General features: G+C 38.7%; 1 protein-coding gene across 6 annotated transcripts in view; it reads right to left on the bottom strand.

Annotated features, from left to right (window-relative positions):
* The window catches only part of LOC109695972 (UDP-glucuronosyltransferase 1A6), a 172070-nt gene that overhangs the window by 60369 nt on the left and 88872 nt on the right, over positions 1-22829 (bottom strand). The window contains exons 1-2 of one of the 6 annotated variants that reach the window (XM_074072037.1): positions 18074-18271; positions 17402-17548 (exon numbers count right to left, since the gene is read on the bottom strand). The exons of 3 other annotated variants lie outside the window; for them this stretch is intronic. In XM_074072037.1, the coding sequence (XP_073928138.1) occupies positions 17402-17548; positions 18074-18256 (330 nt within the window). In that variant the 5' untranslated portion in view covers positions 18257-18271. Of the gene's footprint in view, positions 1-6767; positions 7627-17401; positions 17549-18073; positions 18272-22829 lie in introns of those variants that run through there. 2 more of the 6 variants (XM_020178788.2, XM_074072039.1) reach the window with 2 other exon arrangements.

The following is a 22829-nucleotide window of genomic DNA, read 5'->3' as shown; positions in this document are numbered from 1 at the left end:
TCCTGGGATATATAACTCAGAGCAGAGTGGTTTGGGGACCCTCAACTGTGCTTACTGCAAAGTGGGGTCTTTGCAGATGAGACTCTGCCTGCCTTGTGCAGCTTTCCTGGGACTGAGGAAGCTGTATCACCATGGATTCTAGGCTCCTGTGAATTCTTGCTGCCTAGCTGTGAACTTTATAAAGTTGCTTTGTCCTTCCCACGTGAATGTGCCTTCACACCAGACTCAAGAGTCCAGCAGCTGGCTTGGAACAGAACCTCCTTCTAGATCTAGGAATCGGAACAGAAATTAACAAGGTATTTAGAGTCCTGCTTGGGGCTGGTAACCTATGTATGGTGTTTCTCTCCAGGGATTGCTATTGGTGCATAGTATTCTGTTTCTTGGTCATTACAGACCCTGCGATTCTAGGACTGTGATTTGTTAACAATGAGGAAGTGGGAGTGGCGTTGAGGATGGACAAATTCAGGGTAAAAACACTGGTTTCCCAAGTTTTCTGATCATATCTTTAGGTCTGCATCTCATCTCCATTCCTATCTAAGGTTTGAAAAAGCTAGTATATGCAATCTTGCTACACTGCAGTGAAGCCATCAACATCATGTTAGACTGCACACCCTCGTGTAGCCAGTCCATGACGAGACTTCAGTGGTCATTTGCTTTGACCAAATCTATTGCAGCTGAAAAACGATATGCAGTTTGAATAGTAAGCACACTTGGTCACTGCTCTTATGCAATAGCTTAAATAGGCAGGATGTTCTTTCCAAGGTCACTGGTTTGAACAGTTTCTTTTCCAAGCACATGGTGTACAAGCACACCCCTATGATTGTGCAATGCAACAGCCCTGATTCTCTTACAGTCCCAGCTCCATCTTTTCTCACTGTCAGGACTGCTCCAAGGATGCACAACCTGTGCAGGCTCACTGAATCCCACGTTCAGAAGGGATTTGCACTTCATCTAATTCTCTGCTGACACTGTCCTGAAATTCTTAATAATTTTTAACAGCTTTTGGCTTTTGCACTGGAACACACAAATTATGTAGCTGACGTCTTATAGACCTACTTGCATTAAAAGATAGCAAGGTAATGGTAAATTTCTTTAAAACAGCTGTGACTATTATCTTGCAACTCTGATCTGAGTGAAGGCCTTCAGCTTCCAAGAGCTATCAACTGCCTATGCTCTCTCTTTAAAGAATCTCAGACCCACAAACCATTAATCTCTCACCACAAACAGCATTGCTGCCTTCTCTCCACAGCTGAAGGTAATTTCCCCATTCTGATTCTTGAGCAATCACTCATCAGACTTGCCTAACGTGCATCTGCTAAGAACATGTGCACTTTTGATGGCTAAAATATGAGCCAGCTCAGAAGACAAAACTCTGACAAGCGTCATTCCAAAGTTACAAGCAAAAAAAGCAAAACCCTGCTTAAAATAGTCCAACATAAGCAAATCCAGAGAGTACTTGCAGTGCTGGCAAAGAAATACTACAAGACATGCTAAAGAAAGCTCTTCAGGTGGAAAGCAAGCAATCCACATAAAAAATAAAATGCATCAGAAAAAGTAATCATGTAATTATAAAAGATAATAGAATTGCATAGTGCTCTCTTATCTGATTTCAAAATATAAATAAATAAATAAATTCCAAAATATAATCTTCATATAATTGTATCATTGAGCCCAAAACATACAGAAATGTGTATTTGACAAGGAGGCGGGTGGGAACAAAGGTGAGTTGGACTAAGAAGTGAGACCAGATGATGACTCAGAGCTACAAGAACAAGTGAAAAGAACCAGAAACAATAAATAAGAAGGCCAGCATAATAAATTCTATCAATATACATTTTCTCTTCTCTCAGACTCTTTTTTTTTCTTTTATTATTCATATGTGCATACAAGGCTTGGGTCATTTCTCCCCTGCCCCCACCCCCTCCCTTACCACCCACTCCACCCCCTCCCTCTCCCCCCCACCCCCTCAATACCCAGCAGAAACTATTTTGCCCTTATTTCTAATTTTGTTGTAGAGAGAGTATAAGCAATAATAGGAAGGAACAAGGGTTTTTGCTGGTTGAGATAAGGATAGCTATACAGGGAGTTGACTCACATTAATTTCCTGTGCGTGTGTGTTACCTTCTAGGTTAATTCTTTTTGATCTCACCTTTTCTCTAGTTCCTGGTCCCCTTCTCCTACTGGCCTCAGTTGCTTTAAAACATGTATACTTATACAAAATAATACTATACCAATGCATTGTTGTGTTTGCAATCTACAGAAATGTAACATGGATAGAAATCATATTGCAAAAGGAGAAAGGAATAGAGCCAAATAGGAGCAACATTCTGTATTTAACTCAAACTAAGTTAGTATGAATATGAAGTAGACACAGGTATGTTAAAATGTACATGGTAAGTCCTAGAACAACCACCCAGAAAATAACCATGAAAACAGGGGAAATCATTAAAGGAATTAAAATGTTACAAAAGAAAATATTCACTTAATGCAAAGAAAGCAATTAAGGAAGAAAAGAACAACAGAAAAAGCATGAGAGATGAAAAGTAAAATGGCAGACACGAATCCATTTATGTAACAGCATTAACTGTGAATGGATTAAAGAACACAATTAAAAGACAGACTGGACTGACTAGAAATGTAAGAGGTGGGGGAAATTTCCCAACTCATTTTATAAGCCAGTAACATTCTGACACCAAATTCAACGTCCTCACAAGAAGATAAAATTTCCCATCTTTTTTCTGAATATAGATGTAGAAGTCCTCTACCAAATACCAAACCCAATCCAGTAACATGTAAAAAGGATTGTATTACATGTTAAGTGGGATTTTCCCCCAAAATACAAGGTTGGTTTTATACCTGAAAATCACTTGCAGTAATAGATCTTACTATAGAGTAAAGGGTAAAAGCACATGCTCATCTTAATAAACACAAAAAAGTGTTTGACAAAATCCAACAGCCCATCTATGATAAGAATACTCAACAAACTAGGAAAGATGGGAGTTTTCTCAATCTTGCAATATGAGAATCCACAAAGAAATCCCTAGTTAACACTTAATGGTGAAAAACTGAATTCTTCCTGCTCAAGATTAGGAACAAGAAAAGGGTATTCTTCCTTCACATTTCTATACAATACTGTACTAGAACTTCTAGCCAGGAAATTAAGAAAACAAAAGATATTAAAGTCACATGAACTAAAAAAGAATCTATCTCTATTTCTAGATGACATTTTCTTCTATTTAGCAAATTCTAAGAAATCCATTAAAAATTTGTAAGAATAAGTTCAGTAAGATTTCAAAGTACAAGATCAACATACAAAAATCAGCTATATTTCTACACACTAGCAATGAGCAGTCGAAAATTAAAATTAATAAAATGATTCCATTTAAAATTATATCAAAAAAAGAAGAAAATGCTTAGGAATAGATTAAATTTTTAAGTATGAGATTTTATACTGAAAAGTATAAGACAGTGTTGAAAAATATTAAAGACCTAATGAACAGACAGATATCCCACGTTCATGAATCAGAAGATTTAATATTAAGATGGCAATAGTCCTCAAATAGTTTTACAAATTTAACACAATTTGTAACAAAATTCTAAGTAACTTTTTCTTTTGCAGAAGTTGACAAACTGATCCTAAAGTTTATATGGAAATTCGAGGTACCCAGTATAGCTAAAACAATCTTGAAAAGGAAAAACAAGCCTGTAAGATTCATGTTTCCCAATTTCAAACTTATTGTAAAGTTTACAGTAATTAAGACAGTGTGGTACTGGCCTAAAGATGGACTTATTGATCCACAGACTAGAAATGAGAATGAAGAAATAAACCCTTACAATTACAGACAAATGGTTTTCTACAAGATTCTCAAGATAATTCAATGGGGAAAGGACTGGCTTTCAACAATTGTGTTAGGACAACTATATATCCACGTGGAGAAAAGAAAAAAGACGTTCAACCTTTACCTCGTATGCTACACAAAAATTAACTCAAAATGGATTACAGACCCAAATATAAGGACTTAAACTATCCAATTCTTAGAAGTATAAATCTCCTTGACTCTGCATTTATCCATGCTTTTTTGAAAATATGACACCAAAAGCACAAGCAACAGAAGAAAAAAATAGATCAACTGCACTTGATCAAGACTTAAAATGTTTGTGTCTTAAGGACATTATCAAGAAAGTGAAAACAGAAAACCCCCAAATAGGAGAAAACATATGATCATGTAACTGATAAAGGACTTATAGTCTGAATACATAAAGGACTCTTACACAACTCAACAACAACAAAAACAATAAAAAATGCACAAACAACTGGAATGGAGGATACAGAAATGGCCAATTCGTATATGAAAAGACACTAAACATTAATAGTCATAGGGAAATGAAATAAAAACAATGAGATATCACTTCATACCTAATAGGATGGCTATAATTCTTTAGGTGGAAAATAACAAGTGTTGGCTAAGATGTGGAGAGATTGGAGCCTTCACACATTACTGGGGGAGTATAAAATAGGGTAGCAACCACTGTGGAAAACAGTTTGCCAGTTCCTCAATAATTTAAGGATAGACTTATCATACAATCCAAAATTCCACCCCTGGATATATATTCAAAAGAACTGAAAACATGTGCCCAAACAAAAACTTGTAAAAAAAGTTCATAGAAGCACTATTCATAATAGTCAAAAGGCAGAAACCCAAATGTCCATCAACTGATTATTGATGAAGCATGGTATATCCATAAATGGGAAATTATTCAGTCATAAAAGTGAAGTTCTTATACATGCCATAATGTGGGTGAGTTTTCAAAACATGCTAAGTAAAGAAGGTGGGCACAAAAGGTCATAGATTATATGATTTCATTTATACTAAATGTCCAGAATAGGCAAATCCACAGAGACAAAAAGGATATTGAGGGAGAGGGATAAAGGAAAATGACGGAGGGGTTGAATTCAGCTACTATAAGAACTTTTGTAAATGTCACAATGTACCCCCAGTACAATAAAAATAAGATAATTAAAAAAACTTTAAAAAAAAAAGAAAGGAAAGGAAAGGACATTGAGGGCAGGGGAGAATGAAGAGCGACCAATAATAGGTATGGGGTGTCTTTGGGAGTGACTAAAAATGTAAACATTAAATGAGTAAACTGTACAGTATATAAATTACATCTCACTAGCTGTTTTTTTTAACCCACTTTAAAGAAAAAGAGAAAGTTCAAAAATACATAAAATATTAAAAAATTCAAAAATCACTTAATCTCATCCTGGCATTACCTAAACTGTTACTCAGTCAAAGGACTATTTTTTGGGTGCTCATGTGGAGTACTTTGTGGAAATCCTGACTCACTCCAGCATTTAGCCACTCTTTAGATTATAACTTATTAACAGAAACACTGCTGACAAAATCTTCCACGTATGGCTAACCTTCAAGAAACCAGTCATAAAATAAACAGGGGATTTTGAAAGAGAGGCCGAACATTAAAGGCACTGCAAACATTGACCTAAGCCATGTATTTTTGAAAGTGCATGTTAAGAATGACTTGGCATTTTGTGGTTTGCTTTATGAGGAGTATATTTTTTCAGCTATAAATCATGACTTTATTTCATGACCTATAATATATCTTCTCTCTTTCTCCTCTCTCTCTCTCTCTCTCTCCCTCCCTCTCCCTTCATCCCCCACCCAGGGTTAGCCCAGGATAACCTGGAACTCACAATCCTCCTGCCTCAGCCTTCTGAGTACTGAGATTATACATGTGTGCTACATGTATAATAAGAGCCATGCCTGGCTCTTATCTTCTTTTTAAAATAACTTATTGGGGCAAAATCACAGAACATAAAGCAAATATTTTGGATTGAACCCATGGCCTTGCACATTCTAGGCAAGCGCAAACACTCTACCACCCAGCTCCAAATCAGCCATTCACAACACTCCTGATGTTGTGTAACCACCACCATCACCTAGTTCCAAAACATTTCCATCACAGCACGTTTTAAAGAAGTGTTGTAAGGGTCCTTGGAATCTGCCTAAGGCTTTCTCTCATATGAAGAATGTATTAAAAAGGAAAATTCTGGCATGAAAGATAGGAATAGCTGAAATCTGTCAAAGGTATAAATACTTGAATTAAAAAAAACAAAAACAAAGTTATTTTCCAAAATAACTATGGGCCCTATGTCAGGCGGGCATACAAAAACACTTGTGTCAGACTGTAACTCCTTTCCTTTAAAGGGTAGACAGTAAATAAAGAGGTTTTGCAGGCCATATACATCTCTGTCATACATCATTTGCTATTGTTGTTAACATTCCTTTAAAACTGTAAAAACCATGTTTGGGCTGGGCCATGTAAAAACAGGCCTCTGGGCAGAACAACACACTAGCCTTTGCTTACTGACCTCTGGCTTAGGGCCCAGACATAATGCAAAAGAGTTGGAGAAATGAGTTTTGACCTAGACTTGTCCCCTCAGTCAAGCCTTCACCTATTTGGACTGGAACATTTGTAAGGCTCATTCATAATTCTGTGACTGCCTCCAGATTACCTAGCCATGCGTATCTCCTCCTGTTGCTAAGCACAAGCCATCTTTACTCAAGTGCCTTGGTAGCACCTCAGCCTCAGGTTTACATGTCCTGCTATTCTACGCCTGTCCCTTTCCCACCAGTTTCTTCTGACCACTCTCCCAAGTGAGAGGTGGCTGGAGAGGGGAGACAACCTATACCAACCATGTCTATCCACAAAGAAACAGAGAAATCAAGTAAAGTGAATCCACCAACCTGAGACAGCTCTCCCCTCTTCTTGCAGTTGATCCCTCCAATGAAGACCATGTTGGGCATGACTGGCCTGGGATGCTCCAACACAAAGTCATATCTTAACAGCCACACAGCGTTTTGATATAAGGTGGGTAAGCTCACATCTCTCTGTAGGATATCTGATGCAACATCTTCATACTTTGAATACAGACAATAAAATAGATAGCTCTCCAGGAAATTAGCAATGAAGTTGGCCACCCGTTGGGGGAAAGTCATGTGGTCTGAAAATGTCGTGTAACACCTGGGAATGTAGGACACAGGGTTTGGACTTTGGCCATATGCATGCTCCACGGAGCAGGGGAAGCCCCTGAAGAGGTACACAGAGGGCAGGCCTAAGTACTCAGCCAGGATCACACCGCAGGGTAAGGCAGGGTCTGTGAAAAGAGCATGGAACTTGCTCTCCTGGAGGAACTTCAGAGTGGCAGAGTCCTTCAGGAGGCTGTGGCAGTTGAAGAAGTACATGTCGATGACGATCATGTTGTTCCTATACTCTGTCTGTGCTGCAGTCAGGAGTGATCTCTGGTCAAAGTGGTGGTTCCCAAAGGAACGGTAACGGCTCTCCATCTCTTCCTGGTCATACGGCACTGGATAGATTTTCCTTTTGTAGTATTTGGATTCTTTCAAAAGCAAATTGATTTCTGGTACCACCACCACGATGTCATGCCCCCTCTCACCAAGACGCTCCACTATATCCTTCATACTAAGCCAGTGGCTTCCATCCTGAGGGACCACCAGGAGCTTGTCACCTACAACTGTGCCCAAAAGTGCTAAGAAGACAAGCCCTGCAGAAACTCTCTGAACAGCAGGACGAAGGTAAACCATCCTGGAGGGAGTTAAAGTAACAGTAGTGAATTGTTTGCGGCCCCTAAACCACAGGGTTCCTACCTATTTTCCCTAAACCAACCAATGATTTTTATAGAAGCTGCCTACCTCTCCCTTGCTGTAAATCTTACCCTTTGATATAAAAGAAGCTAAATTAATATTTAACCATATTTAAGTACACACTTAACTTGAGCCAACCAGGCCCTTAGCAGCCTTCCCTGGAGATTCTAGGTTTCTTTTTCCTCTTCATGTCCACCAATCTGCCTCTCCCTCTCCAAGGGTACTTCCCACAGTTAGAGAACAACTTGGAAAGAGTTCTGGGAGCCCCACCAGCCATCTGTCCTGAACTGTATTCTTCAACATGTCCAGGGAAGAATAACTGCCAATGTACATTCTTGCCAACTTTGCTCAGAACAGAAAGGAAGCATTAATTTAACATACTACAAATTCAGACTTCAAAACAATAGCACAGTGATACCTCCTCAATATTCTGGTCACCATTGTGATGGTGGGATGAAAAGGTGCAAGGCAGGAAGTCGTGGGTCCTGGAAGAGGGAGAAAGCATCTCTTCCACACTTCCCTTAGTGAAGCCAGTATGATTGCTGTTTTTTTTTTTTTTCTTTTTTTATCACACACAGCCAAATTCATGTTTGGCTCTTAGAGCATATCTGTGCTCTAAGACTGCAGTTTCCAGTTCAGTGTGGGTAAGAGGCAGCCTGCCCCTTTCTAGCTAGGTGACATCCCAGCTCTGCATCTCATTGCTACACCTATGAAGTGGAGGTTGCATCAGTTACTCCCCACCCCCTGGGACTGATGCAAGAATTGAGTGAGTTAATCCTCGTGAGTGCTTGTGAGGACATGTTCTGCACAGGGGCTCTTTCAGGCTCTGTTGAGACAGCCAAGTTCTATGTGTTATGAACTAAGGGGTGCTGTAGTGGCCAAAAGTAGTTCCTGAATATACCCAAGGAACAAAAGATCTTGCTCTGCCCTTTAACTGAGAAAAGTGCAGGAAGACAGCAGTAACAAACAATATCATCAAAAACAGGTGGCTCTAGCAGCATAGAACAGCCTGAGTGGCCTAAGAAACAGAAATGCATTGTCTGGTAGCTCCAGAGGCTGGATGTCTGTGTGATCTCAGACAAGTCCTTCTTTCTAAGACTGTGGAGAAGAAATGTGCTCCAGGCCTCTTCCTTTGTTTCTGGTGGTTGCTGGCAAGCTGTGGTGCCTTGCCCTGACCTCTGCCTTCATCTCTACCTTCCTGTGTGATGTCTTAAAGTCCAAATTTCCCCATTTTTATAAGGACACCAGTCTTATGGGGTGAGGTCCTACTCTATGGTGGTCTTGACTAATCTTAACTAATTACATCTGCAATGACTGTCACATTCTGAGGCTCTGGTTTAAGACTTCAACATGCCTTTTGAAGGGACACGAATTGGCCCTTAATAGCCACCCACCATCTCATACAGTACAAACCCCGGAATGCAGGTATGACCGTCCTAAAGGGGAAACAGGCTTGCAGCCTGTAGAAAGGACATTTCTTATAACTATTGCAACTTCTTTTTTTTTTTTTATCCTTACAACTTCTGAAAGAAAAATAAAGTTGGCTACTTCTAGATCATCTGTTCTCAAACATTTTGGTCTCAGGACTCTTTACACTTATCAAAAGGCAAAAAGAAAAAAAAAGACAATAAATTTAACAAATTTAATTGGCTCTTATAAAACAAGTTTTATAAGAATAAAACAGAATGAGTATTGCCATGAGCAGAGGGATTGGTTTTATAGACAGAGGAGGCCAAGGAAAGCAAAACAACAAAACTGGCTTGGTTGTTTCAAAGTTACTTTCCTTCTTAAAGATTAAATCACAGGAAACTCCTTTCTTAACCTTGCCCAAACTAGCTTTAGGGTGGCATGGGCTACTATCATCTCCCACTCTCCTGGGTTCTCAGGAGGTGGTATGGAACTTCACCATGGGCATCTCCATTTTGCTTTGACTAGTCGGACCCAGGGCCCAGCAAAACAAAGGGCCTCCTGTACTTTTTTTGGAGACAGTCTCTTGCTATTTGCTCAGGCTAGCCTTTAACTCATTATCTTCTGCCTCACCCTCTCCAGCGCTGGGGTTATCTGCATGCATCACCATGCCTGGCTCCTCCTGCACCTTCACAATCTTCCCAAGAATTGAGGATTCCCCAAAAGCTTTTGTTCCTGTGGGTTATTTTTAATCTAAATGAACTATTCTAGAAATTAAAACTGACAATTTTTTTAAATGTTAACATCCTAGTTAACATGTATATAACAAGAATAAACCCATTAGGTTAAAAGAAATTACTTTTTTGCGAAAAAAAATTATATTTTCCAAACTAAATAGAACTTAGAAGAGTGATAGTGTTTCACATGTTCGCGAGTCCGTTTAATATCTGTCCTCATAGATGACAAACAGACTCCTATTTCCTTCTTCATTCAATCTGGCGCAATGCACCAATGTTGCTTCTGGAAAATTCTACCCTCAGGAGAGGAGGAGCATGGAAGAAGCAAACAAATGTCTTAGTGCTATTATGAAAATAGTTTGACCTCACATGCTTCCTAAAAGGGACTCAGATTCCCACAGGATCTTCCTAGAACACACTTTGAGAACCTCTGTTTTAGGTAAGGGGTTGGAAAATATTTTTTTCTGTAAAGGTCCAAATACACATATTTTTTGTTTTGCATGCCATCTGATGTCTTTGGTCATGATTCAGCTCTGCCTTTGTAGCAGGAGAGCAAGCACAGACAATCCCCAACAAATAGCATGGCTAGGCTCCAGTGAAAACAGGCCACAGATTAGATTTGGCCAATAGCCTGTAGTTTCCCAACCCTGCTCTCACTGATGACAGCAACCAAGATGTCAACGCTACCCCAGTCCACATGGCCTGATCCTGACCTTCATCTCATTGGTCAATGGGGTATCAGAAAGACCCTCCCCTATGAGCTAGACCATCACTCTAAAGTTCCTTCCCTCCCTTTTCTTCACTACCCACCCTATTGTTTACTTATTGTGTATCTACTCCAACTAACATGCCCTTAAGAGCAGGGACAATGTTTGTTTTGTTCTCTCCTTATTTTCAGTGTCCAAAATAATGCCTAGCATACAGTAGTATCTCAATAAATGTTTGTTGAATGAATTAACCAGCTTTTGGTTTATCTACACTTTATTCAGGGAAAGCTGTACTGGGGTTTGAAATCAAGGCCTTGTGCTTGCTAGGCAGGCACTCTACTGCTTGAGGCACTCCTCTAGCCCTTTTTGCATTGGTTATTTTGAGATAGGGTCTCACTTTATTCCCAGGCAAGTATGGACATGATCTTCCTACTTGTGCTTCCCCGAATAGCTGGGACAACAGGTGGGTGTCATGCAGCCCAGCCATTGGGTGATATGAGGTCTTCTCAACTTTTAGCCTGGGCTGGTCTCCAGCTGCAATCCTTCTGCTCCCCATTTCCTGAGCAGCTAGGATTACAGTCATGGGCCACAGCACCCAGTCTTGCCTGTTTTATTCTCACATTTTATTTTTATTCAAAGAGAGAGGACTCAATCACAAAATAGGGATATGTAAAGAACTGACAAGAAGTTGGCCACTAAGTATATAACACATACATAAGGAAATTACAGCCCCCTTTGCCTTATATACTCTTCTTCAACACACAATACATTTGTGACCAGATATGCAAAGACGTTCTCCCACACTGACCATTCTCCAACCCCAACAGGATTTCCATAATCTCATTTTCACAATAATCAGAGTTGACAAAGACCATACAGGTTATGGGCTCAGTCCCACAAGACTGCCTCCACTTGAGACTCTCAGAACTCTTTATGACTTGGCCACAAACCAGAGAATTCTCTGCCCCCCCTGTTTTCAATATTTGTTAGAATGGCTTACACAACAAAGGAGAGCAGTTTACTTACTCAGTAATGGCTTATTACAAAGGATGTTACAAAGGGTACAAATGAACAGCCAGGAGAAGAAGCACAAAGGGCAAACCATGGGGAAAGGGGAATGGAACTTCCTTGCATGTACAGGTCACCCCACCCTCCACACCTTCAGCAACCTGGAAGTTCTCCAAATCCTTCCTTCTGAGTTTGCACATAGGCTTCATTATGCTATATAGATAATGCCTGATTAAATCATGGCTACCAGTGATCAACTGAACCTTTAGCCTCTTTCTCCTCTGCTCTCTCTAATCTCAAGGTTGGCTCCCTGGCACCCAGCTCCCATACTGGGAGCTTTACAAAAGTTACACCATCACACAAAGTCAGATGTAGTTAAAGGGTCTTCTTACAAATAACAACTCAGCCCACTTTGGACCTCAGGAAATTACAAGGGTTTTGGAGTTTTGGCCAGAAAATGGGAAAAAGCCAAAATGTGTATTTATTATTATAGATAACAAAATCACACACACAATCTGTTTCTTGCCTTTAGGAAATTAAGATTCGAGAAGTGTGAGTCTAGTCAGCACCTGGTAAGACCTTTGGAGTGGGCGTCAGAAAGCCTGGTGTCTGCTTCCGGTCCAGACACCATCAGCGAGTGGAGCAATTCATGTCCTGAGTACGTTTCTCAACAAATATCCAGATGGGAGGTCAGGTTTGCTCTCATCACAGTGCTGAGGGAGGGCCAGAGGATGATAGATGTGGAAAGCAGACTGTCCCTCTGAGAGGAGATTTCTAGAATGAACAGAACAGACTCTCCCACAGCTAGTCACGCACACCAGAAATGGCATGCGAGGGCATGTTCTAACCCACACCATACACTATATCTGGGGAAAGGAGAGAAATCCCAGAGGCCAGAATTGAATGGGGCCATCAAAAGTGCAGGGCCGTCCCCAGAAACATAGCGAAGATGCATGCTCATTGTCCAAGGCAGGCAAAGACTCAGCTCAGGGCAAGCTGGGGGCAGCGCCCCAGGGGAAGATTGTAAGTTTCCCTGTTTACAATCATCAGAGACCGGAGGGCACCAGCATCCTGCTTTGGCTTCATCTATAGCAGAGCCCCAGGAAGCTTACAAATAAGTACAATGCAGGTCTACACTGCTGAAGCAGTTTCCACAGAGATTACTGCAGAATGCATTGGTTGGCCCGGGAAAATATACCAGTGGACAGAGGGAAGTAGATCTTGGGATGAAACTAATCTCTGTGGATGGAGGACACCTGGCTTTGGGGGTAGAAAGGAGATCTAAAGGTGTGCAAGGGGCAATTTCATGCAAGGAGCAGAGGGCTGTCTGGAAAGACTGACCATGTGGAGTGCTAATTCTTCAAGATCCTTGAACTATCCACAAGTCATGAGTGATGGGACCAGGACGACAAGATGTCAAAGGACCTTAAAATTTTGACACTTGAAAAAGGAAAGATGCTGAATGCTGAATCTAGAATACTAAAATGATAAAATGAAATTCATTATTGCTTAATGATACTTATGAAAGTATAACTATATGACATCCACTGTGGTTCAGCTTATCTAATTACATAGGCAGCACAGGTGATGTGTGATGTGTGGGCAATTTACTCTACTTGAGAGGCTGGGAACTGTAGAAGTCAGAGTGCGCTGGCCCAGGTCTTGGAACAGGTCAAAATGGTCAAGTCTGAACCACACATAATGAGCCTGGATAGTACAGGGACATCTCTAGTAGGCAACTGTCCTACTCAAGCTGTTATGCCTAACACTTCCTTGAGGCTTGCAGCCAACATGGCTGGTGGTCCCATGAGCCTAAAGCAGTGAGGAGTGGCACAGGAAACTAAGGAAGCCAAAGCAAAAGGACTACTCAGAAGAGACATAAACTAGAAACTACACTCACATGTGTTTACTGAAGACAGCCTGGGAAGCAGGGTGGCAGAGAGAGGCATGCCAGAGTTTCAAATATTAAAGAACTTGTGACATTTGCTTTGTCCTGCACCCATCTTCTTCTCTGTTGAGTACACTGTTCCCTTAACCCCTCCCCATGCTGGAGGGGGCCCTGTGGTCAGTTCTCTTTGCAGCCTCTAGACTTCTTTCAGAGTATGTCTCATATTTTGTAACACACTAAAGTCTGCCCCTTCATTAGACAGCAAGTTTCTGCCCATAGCAATGCCATGTCCATGTGATCATGACCACATTCCCGGCACTCAACCAGGAACACAGAGGCTCTCAATAGGTACTGATTGAATGGAGGACCATTAATTCTAAATAAGGTGAAAGAGTCACTTTCATGTTATTCTGCCACCCAAGCCAACAAGACTTACTCATACTGCTGAAGGATTAGAGAAGAACCTCAAGCCACTCTAGGCAAACTTCACTGCATGTGCCAACCTGAAAGGCCAACAGCTAGATGTTTCCAAGAAGTTATCTGTCTACACAGAAAGGCAGACAAATGACGGCATTATTTGGACTCCAAAGCTAGATTGAAGAAGGTCAGATCTATTGCTGTGTAACTGCCTCCCATCCCCTTCTCCAGAATTACAAGTGCCCTTGATTCTTGAATTCTTTCCAGCTGGACCTAGTAATAATTCTACTGAAACTCACTAAAAATTGAAAAAGACTGGGAATAATTTTTCCTATTACCTCTATTTGAATGTTCTCCTGAATGATGGCCTGCCATTCTTATTAAAGTATTTAATTATATCCCTGGATTTGTTCAGCCTGGATAAACTCAAGATGATTTTGTTATAGGAGGACCTCGGTGAAATTCCTTTGGTAGGACCTATAACATCAGAGATCCATGAAACACATGTACAAACAAACAATCCTACTTGCACACATGTGTGCGCACACACACTGTCACCAACAGCGATGTTTCCTTCTCATCAGGACAATGAGATTCAGACTATGACTCTTGTTCTCCAGTAATACAAAAACTGTGCTGTTTTCCCAGAGATTGCCTGCCCATCTGACACAAGGACAGAGAAATAAACACTGTCCAAAGTTCTTTGGATGGAAATTTACTTTTTCACTTGAGCTGTATCAGGTTCTTGGTCAAATACTCCCTTCGAGATCTGAATTTCTCTTGTGAATTTTGCTTGCCTAATATTTATATTTATAAACATATAACCTTTCACACATATAAAACCTTTCATGCATATAGATACTTTAATAGACATATAAAAACATACATTATATATAATCATATATATATGTACACCTCTATATGGTTGACTATGCTAATGTTTTACAGACATATCTATAACGTGAATGATATAAAATATGTAGCTTCTGTATCTCTAAATCCCCTGGGTGACCCAAACAGGCCCCTGAACTCACTGTTGATGCAGGAAATGGCAGGGACTCACCCTTGGGTATAGGGCAAGGGTTCAGGAAAGACGAGGGTGGTGCTTGGCACTTTATAAATACAGGATAAAGAGATACAACCCTTTTGAACTGGGTCAGCCCCTTAGGGTTCTCCAACTTTTAACTCCTTTCCTGGATTTGCAAAGAAGACATAACTCATTTCCACCTGCCTAAAACTGTAGTTTCCAGTCTTTGAAAAGAGAATTACTTCACTTTACTACCAGTTGAATGAAAAGTCATCTTTTCACAAAACACATGCCAATTCATGAGACAATATGATAGCTCAATTCAAGGTCTATCTCATAAGAAACCAGAACAGCAGATAATAATGCATAATCCATCTGTTATAAAATGATATACTGAGGTAACACAGGAAATGTTTTTTCAGAAATTAGGCAATATGCATTTGCCAAGAACATTACTGTTGCATTTACGAAGACATTTTCAAATGCAAGTAACTAAGCACAATTTCAACTGCTTGGAAGCACAATTTCAGTTTGCAGTGGTTTGGATATATGTGCTCCAATAAAGGAAATTAAGTAATACAGCTTAGAAGAAGGAAATGACTTGCAAGATACAAGAGAAATATGCAAGAATGAAAATTGTACATCTATAACCTGTTCAAAATGGAAGAGGAAAATTCATCTTTGCACAACAATCTCATGAACAATAAATACCTAGGAATAAGTTTTATTAGGAAAGATTAAATGCCTATATAAACTAAGTTATAAAAATTTATTGATGGACATAAAATAAGATCTGAATAAACAGAAAAGAACACTATTATTGAATAGGAAGAAAGGAAGGAAAAACATGCTAGTCTCAGTTAAAAAATCATTTTTATAATATTCACAGTGTCCTAATGGAATGTTTTTATTATTGCCATTAGTTATTAATATTAACTTGCCATCATGGTGTGTTTTTATTTTTTAGAATTAAACAAAATGATTTTAAATTTTATGAAGGAGAATATATTATGGGAATCACTAAGAATATTTAGAAAAATGAAGAGTGATGTGTCTTGCAGATATTTATTCAACCATCCTACAAAGCTACTTAATCAAAATATTTTTCTGCAGTATGGATAAAAAAATCAATGATACAGAAGTGAGAATCAGATGAAAATAAATCTGGAAAATTAAAACATGACAAAGATGCATTTCAATTCAATAGAAGAATAATGGTATTCATACTAAATGATGTCAGGAAAATGGACTATCCTTTCAGAAAACACATAAAATTGGTTTTCACTGTGAAGTTTAAAAGTCTCCCTGCAAAATAAGTACATAAATAAAGCTATCAACTCTAGAGAAATTACAGGCTTTAAGCAAAATGTGAAGGAAAAGTGTATACACTTTAACCATGGAAAAGAATAAGTTTAAATCTAGAAATCATTAAAGATACATTTCACCAATTCGACTCCCCAATGTGAAAATGCTGGGTGGGTAAAGACAGAAAACAGTCAATGGGAAAATATTTCAGCACATATAAAAATGCTAACTGTTAATCTGCCCCATCCTCAAAAAGCTTAGAGCAATTGCTTATAAAAACACAGATAGTCCAGGAAGATGGTTACAGAATGTGAATGTGTAATTCACAAAAGAGGAGATGTGAATGGCCAGTATCACTGTGAAATCTGAAGCAGAATCTTTTCATCAGAAAATAATTAACAAAACTGTAAAAGTTTGACATGAAGAGCTTGAGAGAACATGGAAAGAGTAGATGTGTCATGTACTGTTGATCTTCATGTCCATACTGATGTCAGTTTCTCAAATTTATGAAAACATAAAACATGTTCACCATCTGATCTAGCTACCAATCTCCTAGGACACTGGTCTACTTAGAGAAAGCTAAGAATGTCAAAATACTTTAATTTAAAGAGAGTATTTAAGAAGATTTAATAGTCTCATTCATAATAGCAAACAGGAAAAGTCTGTAGTTAATTGCCCAGAAAACACACCTATGATTTCCTGGCAGGAGAAAGAGCATTCTGTCCAGTCTGACACAGATTTTACTTTAAGAAAATAGATGTGAGAAATTACATAAGATACATGCATATATATGAAATAATTCCCTAAATTGATGAGGACTCCTACAGAACTGCTAAGACCATTATCCTACATGGAAGAGCATATGACTAGCAAAAAAGGTAATTAGTTTCTCACCATGTTTTGCCACTACTTTTTCAAAAACAGCAATAAAATCACATCCTGGAAGTGATATACAACTATGTCAACTGTATATACATACATTTCCATGAGACAGAGTTAGACAATTTGCTAGGCCACAATTAAGGAAATGGCATGAAACAAATAATTAAACTAGTCATTAAACCAGGAAGAAACCCTAGCTGCAATAAGAAATTCCAGTAGAGTAAGGAAACTTTATTTCCTTAATGACCAAAGCCACATGCTAGGCAAGGTCTCCACCACCAAGTCACATCACTATCCCACCATGTTATCCTCAGCAAACTGAAGGACAGACAACATACCTCTGGCACTGGCTTTCCCTGATGGCAATTGATTCCACCAATGAAGACCATGTTGGGCATCACAGGTCTGGGAAACTCCAGAACAAAGTCCGTTCGTAACAGCCAAATTGATACTTGACTGAACAGTTCATATGCCGTGACAGGTGTCTGGAGAATTTCAGAGGCACTTTCAATAACTTTATTTAAAAAATAGGGACAAATTAAATGTTCTAACATGTAGGAGATATGGTTCCATACTCTCTCCTTGAAAGTCATGGCATCTGTGAATTTCAAGAGAAGTCTAGGAACATAAGAAAGGGGACTGGGACACTGAGCTCCTACTTCAAGATAATGGCAAAATATTCCCCTGGCGAAGACCATAGATGGGAGTGAAAAATATTTGGCAATAATTAAGCCACACATATCAAAAGGATCCAGAAACACAGCATCAAAGGAGCTCTCCTTTAAGAATTCTACTAATTTTTTGTCATTGAACAAACTCTTACAATGTGAAAAAAGGAGGTCAAAAAAACTAGTGGATGAGTCCAAAAATAGAGAAAGCATATTTTGATCCTGTTTTATCCAGTTGAAGTGCATAAAAGTCTTGAACTCGCGGTCCAAATCCTCCAGAGTATAAGAAGTTGAGTAAGTCTTCACTGTAAAATTCAGAGATTGTCCCAGTTGCCAACTCACCTCTGGCATGACTGCGACCACTTCATGCCCTCTGTGGATGAGTTCCTCTACCACAGACCTCATGGTGAACCAGTGGCTCCCATCCATGGGCACCACCAGCAGCTTGCCTGCCTGGGCAAAGCCTGAGGCCAGCAGCAGACACACACATAGAGGAAGTGGAGCAGACAAGATTGTGGGAGCCATGGGTAACTGCAGCCCAGAGCAGCCAGCTGCCTAGACTCTATGCTCAAGTAACGCACTAGCCTGAATAAAGACACAAACCCTGCCCCCAGGGAGGGCGTATGTTCATAAGTTCTTTTTAAAATTGTACTCACAGCCAATGATTTACTCACAAGAACAATAATGCATGAGTAACATTTACTCAGATACCTGCCTGTATGTTTTGCAGATAAGAACACTGATCATCTTATCCAGAGGCAGCAACAATGCCCTGCCTGGACTGCAATGTGATTTTAGAAAGAGCTATTAGAAATGTGGTTGAATGTAAGGATTCTAAAATTTAAAAGGGGAAGTAAGTTTGAATAATGCTTGCATTTCTGCAATTTGTCCCCAAGCCAAATTTGGATATTATATGCAGACTACAAGACTCTTTCCTCAATAGGGGATTTCTACCTCTGGTTATGAGGAGTGACTGGGAGGTACTAAGTCTTGCCCTCCTCACTGGCCAGGGAACTTCTGTTCACAGGCAACTCTGCTATAGGTAAGGCTTGCTGCTTGTCTTATTCTATTTCCCATAGGATTCTATTCTATTTCAAATCTTCTGAAAGAAGACCGACAACCCACCTTCAGGGACCACTCCAAGAGTTTGATAGACTGTGGCTGCCATCCTTTCATGTCATTTCTCCTTGATTTAACCAATGCATTGGAAAGTCACTGCCCCATTCTTCCTAGAGTGTTTCTAGATGCCCTCTCTCTTTCTTCAATTCTTATACATTCTAAATAGAGGTTGAGACCTCTGCTATGGGCTCCCCTAACTCACCCAGAAGCCCTCCTTCAGGAATCTACATATTTCTTTCCCACTCTCCTGAGCACTCCTTGAAGACAGGGGATGAGACATCTTCATGTTTCAACTTTTCCACAATACCCACATTATTGGACACATTTACTTTGTTCAGGTTTTCTAGGTACCTTCTTGAGGAAACCAGTGGTATATGTCAGGCATCACCCTATGGAGCATTTCGTGAAATATTCTACAACCAATCCAGCATGAACCTTGTTAGTAGCACAACATGGCTCCTTTCTAGACCCTAAGTGTTTCTAGATAATTACTTAGTCACAGTTACTTTGGTGGCTGGGGTACTCTCAAATGATTGTCTTTGAAAATTAAAAATGGTTAGAGTCACTTCCTGGCCTTTTGGCAAAGATCAAGTATAAATTTAGTACTAGCATAAATTAAGATAAAAAATTCAAAACTAAAAATAACCAATGCTAAATTGTCACAATACAAACCTATGGATAACAACCATAGATAAAATAAATTGTCAGTTATACAAATTACAAAATGATACAAATTCAGATGTCTAAACATAAAATATGAGTAGGTATATGTATAATGCATAAGGCTGTGATAAATCAAAATTGAGTTTTCATCTTAAAATGGGCTGGTATAAGAAGTTCTATGGAAACCTCATATTAACCATAAGCAAAAATCTTTTGTAGAAGTACAAAACATTAGTAAATTTAATAATATACAACTACATAAAATCTTTCCATAATCACCAAGGCAAATAGCAAGAGAAGAAGAAATAAACAAAGTATCTTCAAAAATTCAGAAAACCCCTAGCTATTCCTTATCTATCAAGAATTACCTTTACTAAAATAGATTCAGTTCTCTACATAAGGGCTTGTGGAGTGGCTCAAGTGGTAGAGTGCCTGCCTAGCAAGCATTAAACCAAGAGTTCAAACCCTAGAACTGCCAAAAAACCAAAACCAAAAACCAATGTCCATATACATTATCAGAAGAAGTACAAGTGGTGAATAAATACATGAAGGAACATTCAATATCCAGACTGGATGGATGAATTCAAAAACAAGACTTTATAATATATTGCCCACAAGATACTACCTTCACTTTTAAAAGCTCACATCATATATGAAAATATTACAATGAAACCCCCCTATACAACTAATAGATGCTAATTAAAATGTTTAAAAGCAAAGACAGAGACAGAAAATAAAGGAACAAAATCACATATTCCTTGCAAATGGAAACAAAAAGAAAGCAGGGGTAGTCATACTTACATCAGACAAAATTGACTTAAAGTCAAAAAACACACAAAAGAGAAAAAGAAGGACATTATATAATAATAAAGAGGTCAATTCATCAAGAAGATATGGTAATTGTAAAAACACCTGCACACAACATGGGAACATCAAGATATATCAAACAAGAATTAAAGAATCTAAAGGTTTGAAATGATGTCTTCTAGTGCAATATTAGTGTGGGGCTTCAATACTGCACTTTCAACAAAGAACAAATCATCCAAACACAAAAGTAATAGGGAAACACTGGACCTGAAGAACACCTGAGACCAGATGCTCATAACAGATACATGCAGAACATTCCATTCAATGGCAAAAGAACACACATTTGTCTCCAGTGCCTGGAGGACATTCTCCAGGGTAGATCACGTTGTAGAACACAAAACACCCTCAACAAATCTATGAACTGAAATTACGTCAAGTATCTTTTCCAACCACAAAAGTATAAGACAATACAGAAATAATTTTGGAAAATGCACAAGTACATGGAAATTAAACAATACACGGGTGAGTAAACAAGGGAAAAATCAAGAAATTAAAATAAAAAAATTAAAACCAACTTCAGGCAAATGAACAAAGACAACAACCATTACAAAAAAGTTATATAGCAAAAGCACAACTAAGAGAAAAGTTTACAGCAATAGGCACCTACACCAAAAAACCACAGAAAATCTCAAACAAGTTAATATCATACCTCGAAGAACTACAAAAAGAAAAAAAAGTAATAAACTAAGAAATAATAAAGATCAGAGCAGAAATAAACAAAATACAGAAGAGAAAAATGCTTAAAAAGATACAAGAGACTAAATCAGTGATAAAGATTGTCCCATCAAACCAAGCCCCGGCACCTGACAGGCTCATGGCTAAATTCTCTATCAAACACCAGGAATTAACAACAAATCTTCTCAAACTCTTCCAAATCACAGAAGAAGGAACACTTTCAAGCACTTTTTATGAAGCCACCATTACCCTGATACCAAGGCTAGACAAGGTCATTATAAGGAAAGAATATTTCAAACCAAATTCTTGATTAATATAGATGCAAAAATCCTTAGCAAAGCAAATTCAACAACACATTAAAAGGATCGTCCATCATGACCAAGTAAAATTAATCCCTGTGATGCAAGGTGATTCAATATACACAAATCAGTAAATGTGATATCTCAAATTAACAGAATAAAGAACAAAAAAAAGCATGATCACTTCATAAGATGTAGAAAAAGCATTTTATTGAATTCAACATCCTTTCATAATTAAAAAAGAATGCCCACCAAATTAACTAAAGAAAAAGTGTACCTCAACACAATAAAGGCCATATAGAAGAAACCCACAGCTAACATTATACTCTACAGTGAAGAACTGAAACCCTTTCCCCCAAAATCTCACAAGAAAAAGATAAGAATGTTACTGGGCGCCAGTGGCTCACGCCTGTAATCCTAGCTACTCAGGAGGCAGAGATCAGGAGAACTGTCGTTCAAAGTTAGCCCTGGCAAATAGTTTGTGGGACCCTATCTCAAAAAAAAAAAAAACACAAAATAAGGCTGGTAGAGTGGCTGAAGGTGTGTGCTCTGAGTTCAAATCCCAGTACCATGAAAAAAATGAAAATGTTCACTCTATTCTGCATAATATTGGAAGTCTGACAGATTTATTAGGCAAGAGAGGAAATAACGTATTCAAATATGAAAAGAAGTGAAATTGTCAATGTTTACTGTTGACATAATCTACATATAAAAACCCCACATACGCCACCAGAAAACTCTTAGAACTAATAAATGAACAAAGTTATAGGACACAAAGACAACAGCCAAAAATCAGTAGTGTTACAAGACACTAACAGCAAAGTATATGAAAAAGTAATTGAGACATTCAATTTACAGTAGCTACAGTAGCTACTTAGGAATAAATTTAACTGAGGAGGTAAAAGGTTTATACAATAAAAATTATAAAATATTGATGAACCCCAAAACTGATGAATGGATTAAAGAAATGTTGTATTTATATACAATGGAATTTTACTCAGTCATAATGAAGAATGAGATTTTTGTCATTTGCAGGTAAATGGATGGAACTGGAAAACATCATCTTAAGTGAAGTTAGCCAGGTGCAGAAAGCCAAAGGTTGCATGTTTTCTCTCATATGTGGAATTTAGAACCAATACAAATACAAGCAATATTTTGGAAAACAGATCATACTAAGGGGAGGTCACTAATGGGAGAGGGAGGGTAAAAGAAGGAAGTTAAGAAGGTGAATATGGTTGATATACTTCCTATAGAAGAATGAATATAGAATTTTTGGTGTTGAAATCACCATAATAAGGGGACTAAGGCAGAAAAGACAAAAAAGAGGAGATGAACCAATTCAGGTTATAAAACATATACATGAAAATGTCACAATGAAACTCCCTGTATAGCTATCTTATACAAACAAAAATGTCTTTTTGCAAAAACAGAGGACAGTAATGTAAAACAGTCCTTTCTGGGGGTTGGCACCAGTG

The sequence above is a fragment of the Castor canadensis genome, chromosome 4 (assembly GCF_047511655.1).
Source record: "Castor canadensis chromosome 4, mCasCan1.hap1v2, whole genome shotgun sequence".
NCBI classification, from domain to species: Eukaryota; Metazoa; Chordata; class Mammalia; order Rodentia; family Castoridae; genus Castor; species Castor canadensis.
Note: the sequence above shows the minus strand (reverse complement) of the source record. Positions and strands in the feature narration are given on the sequence as shown.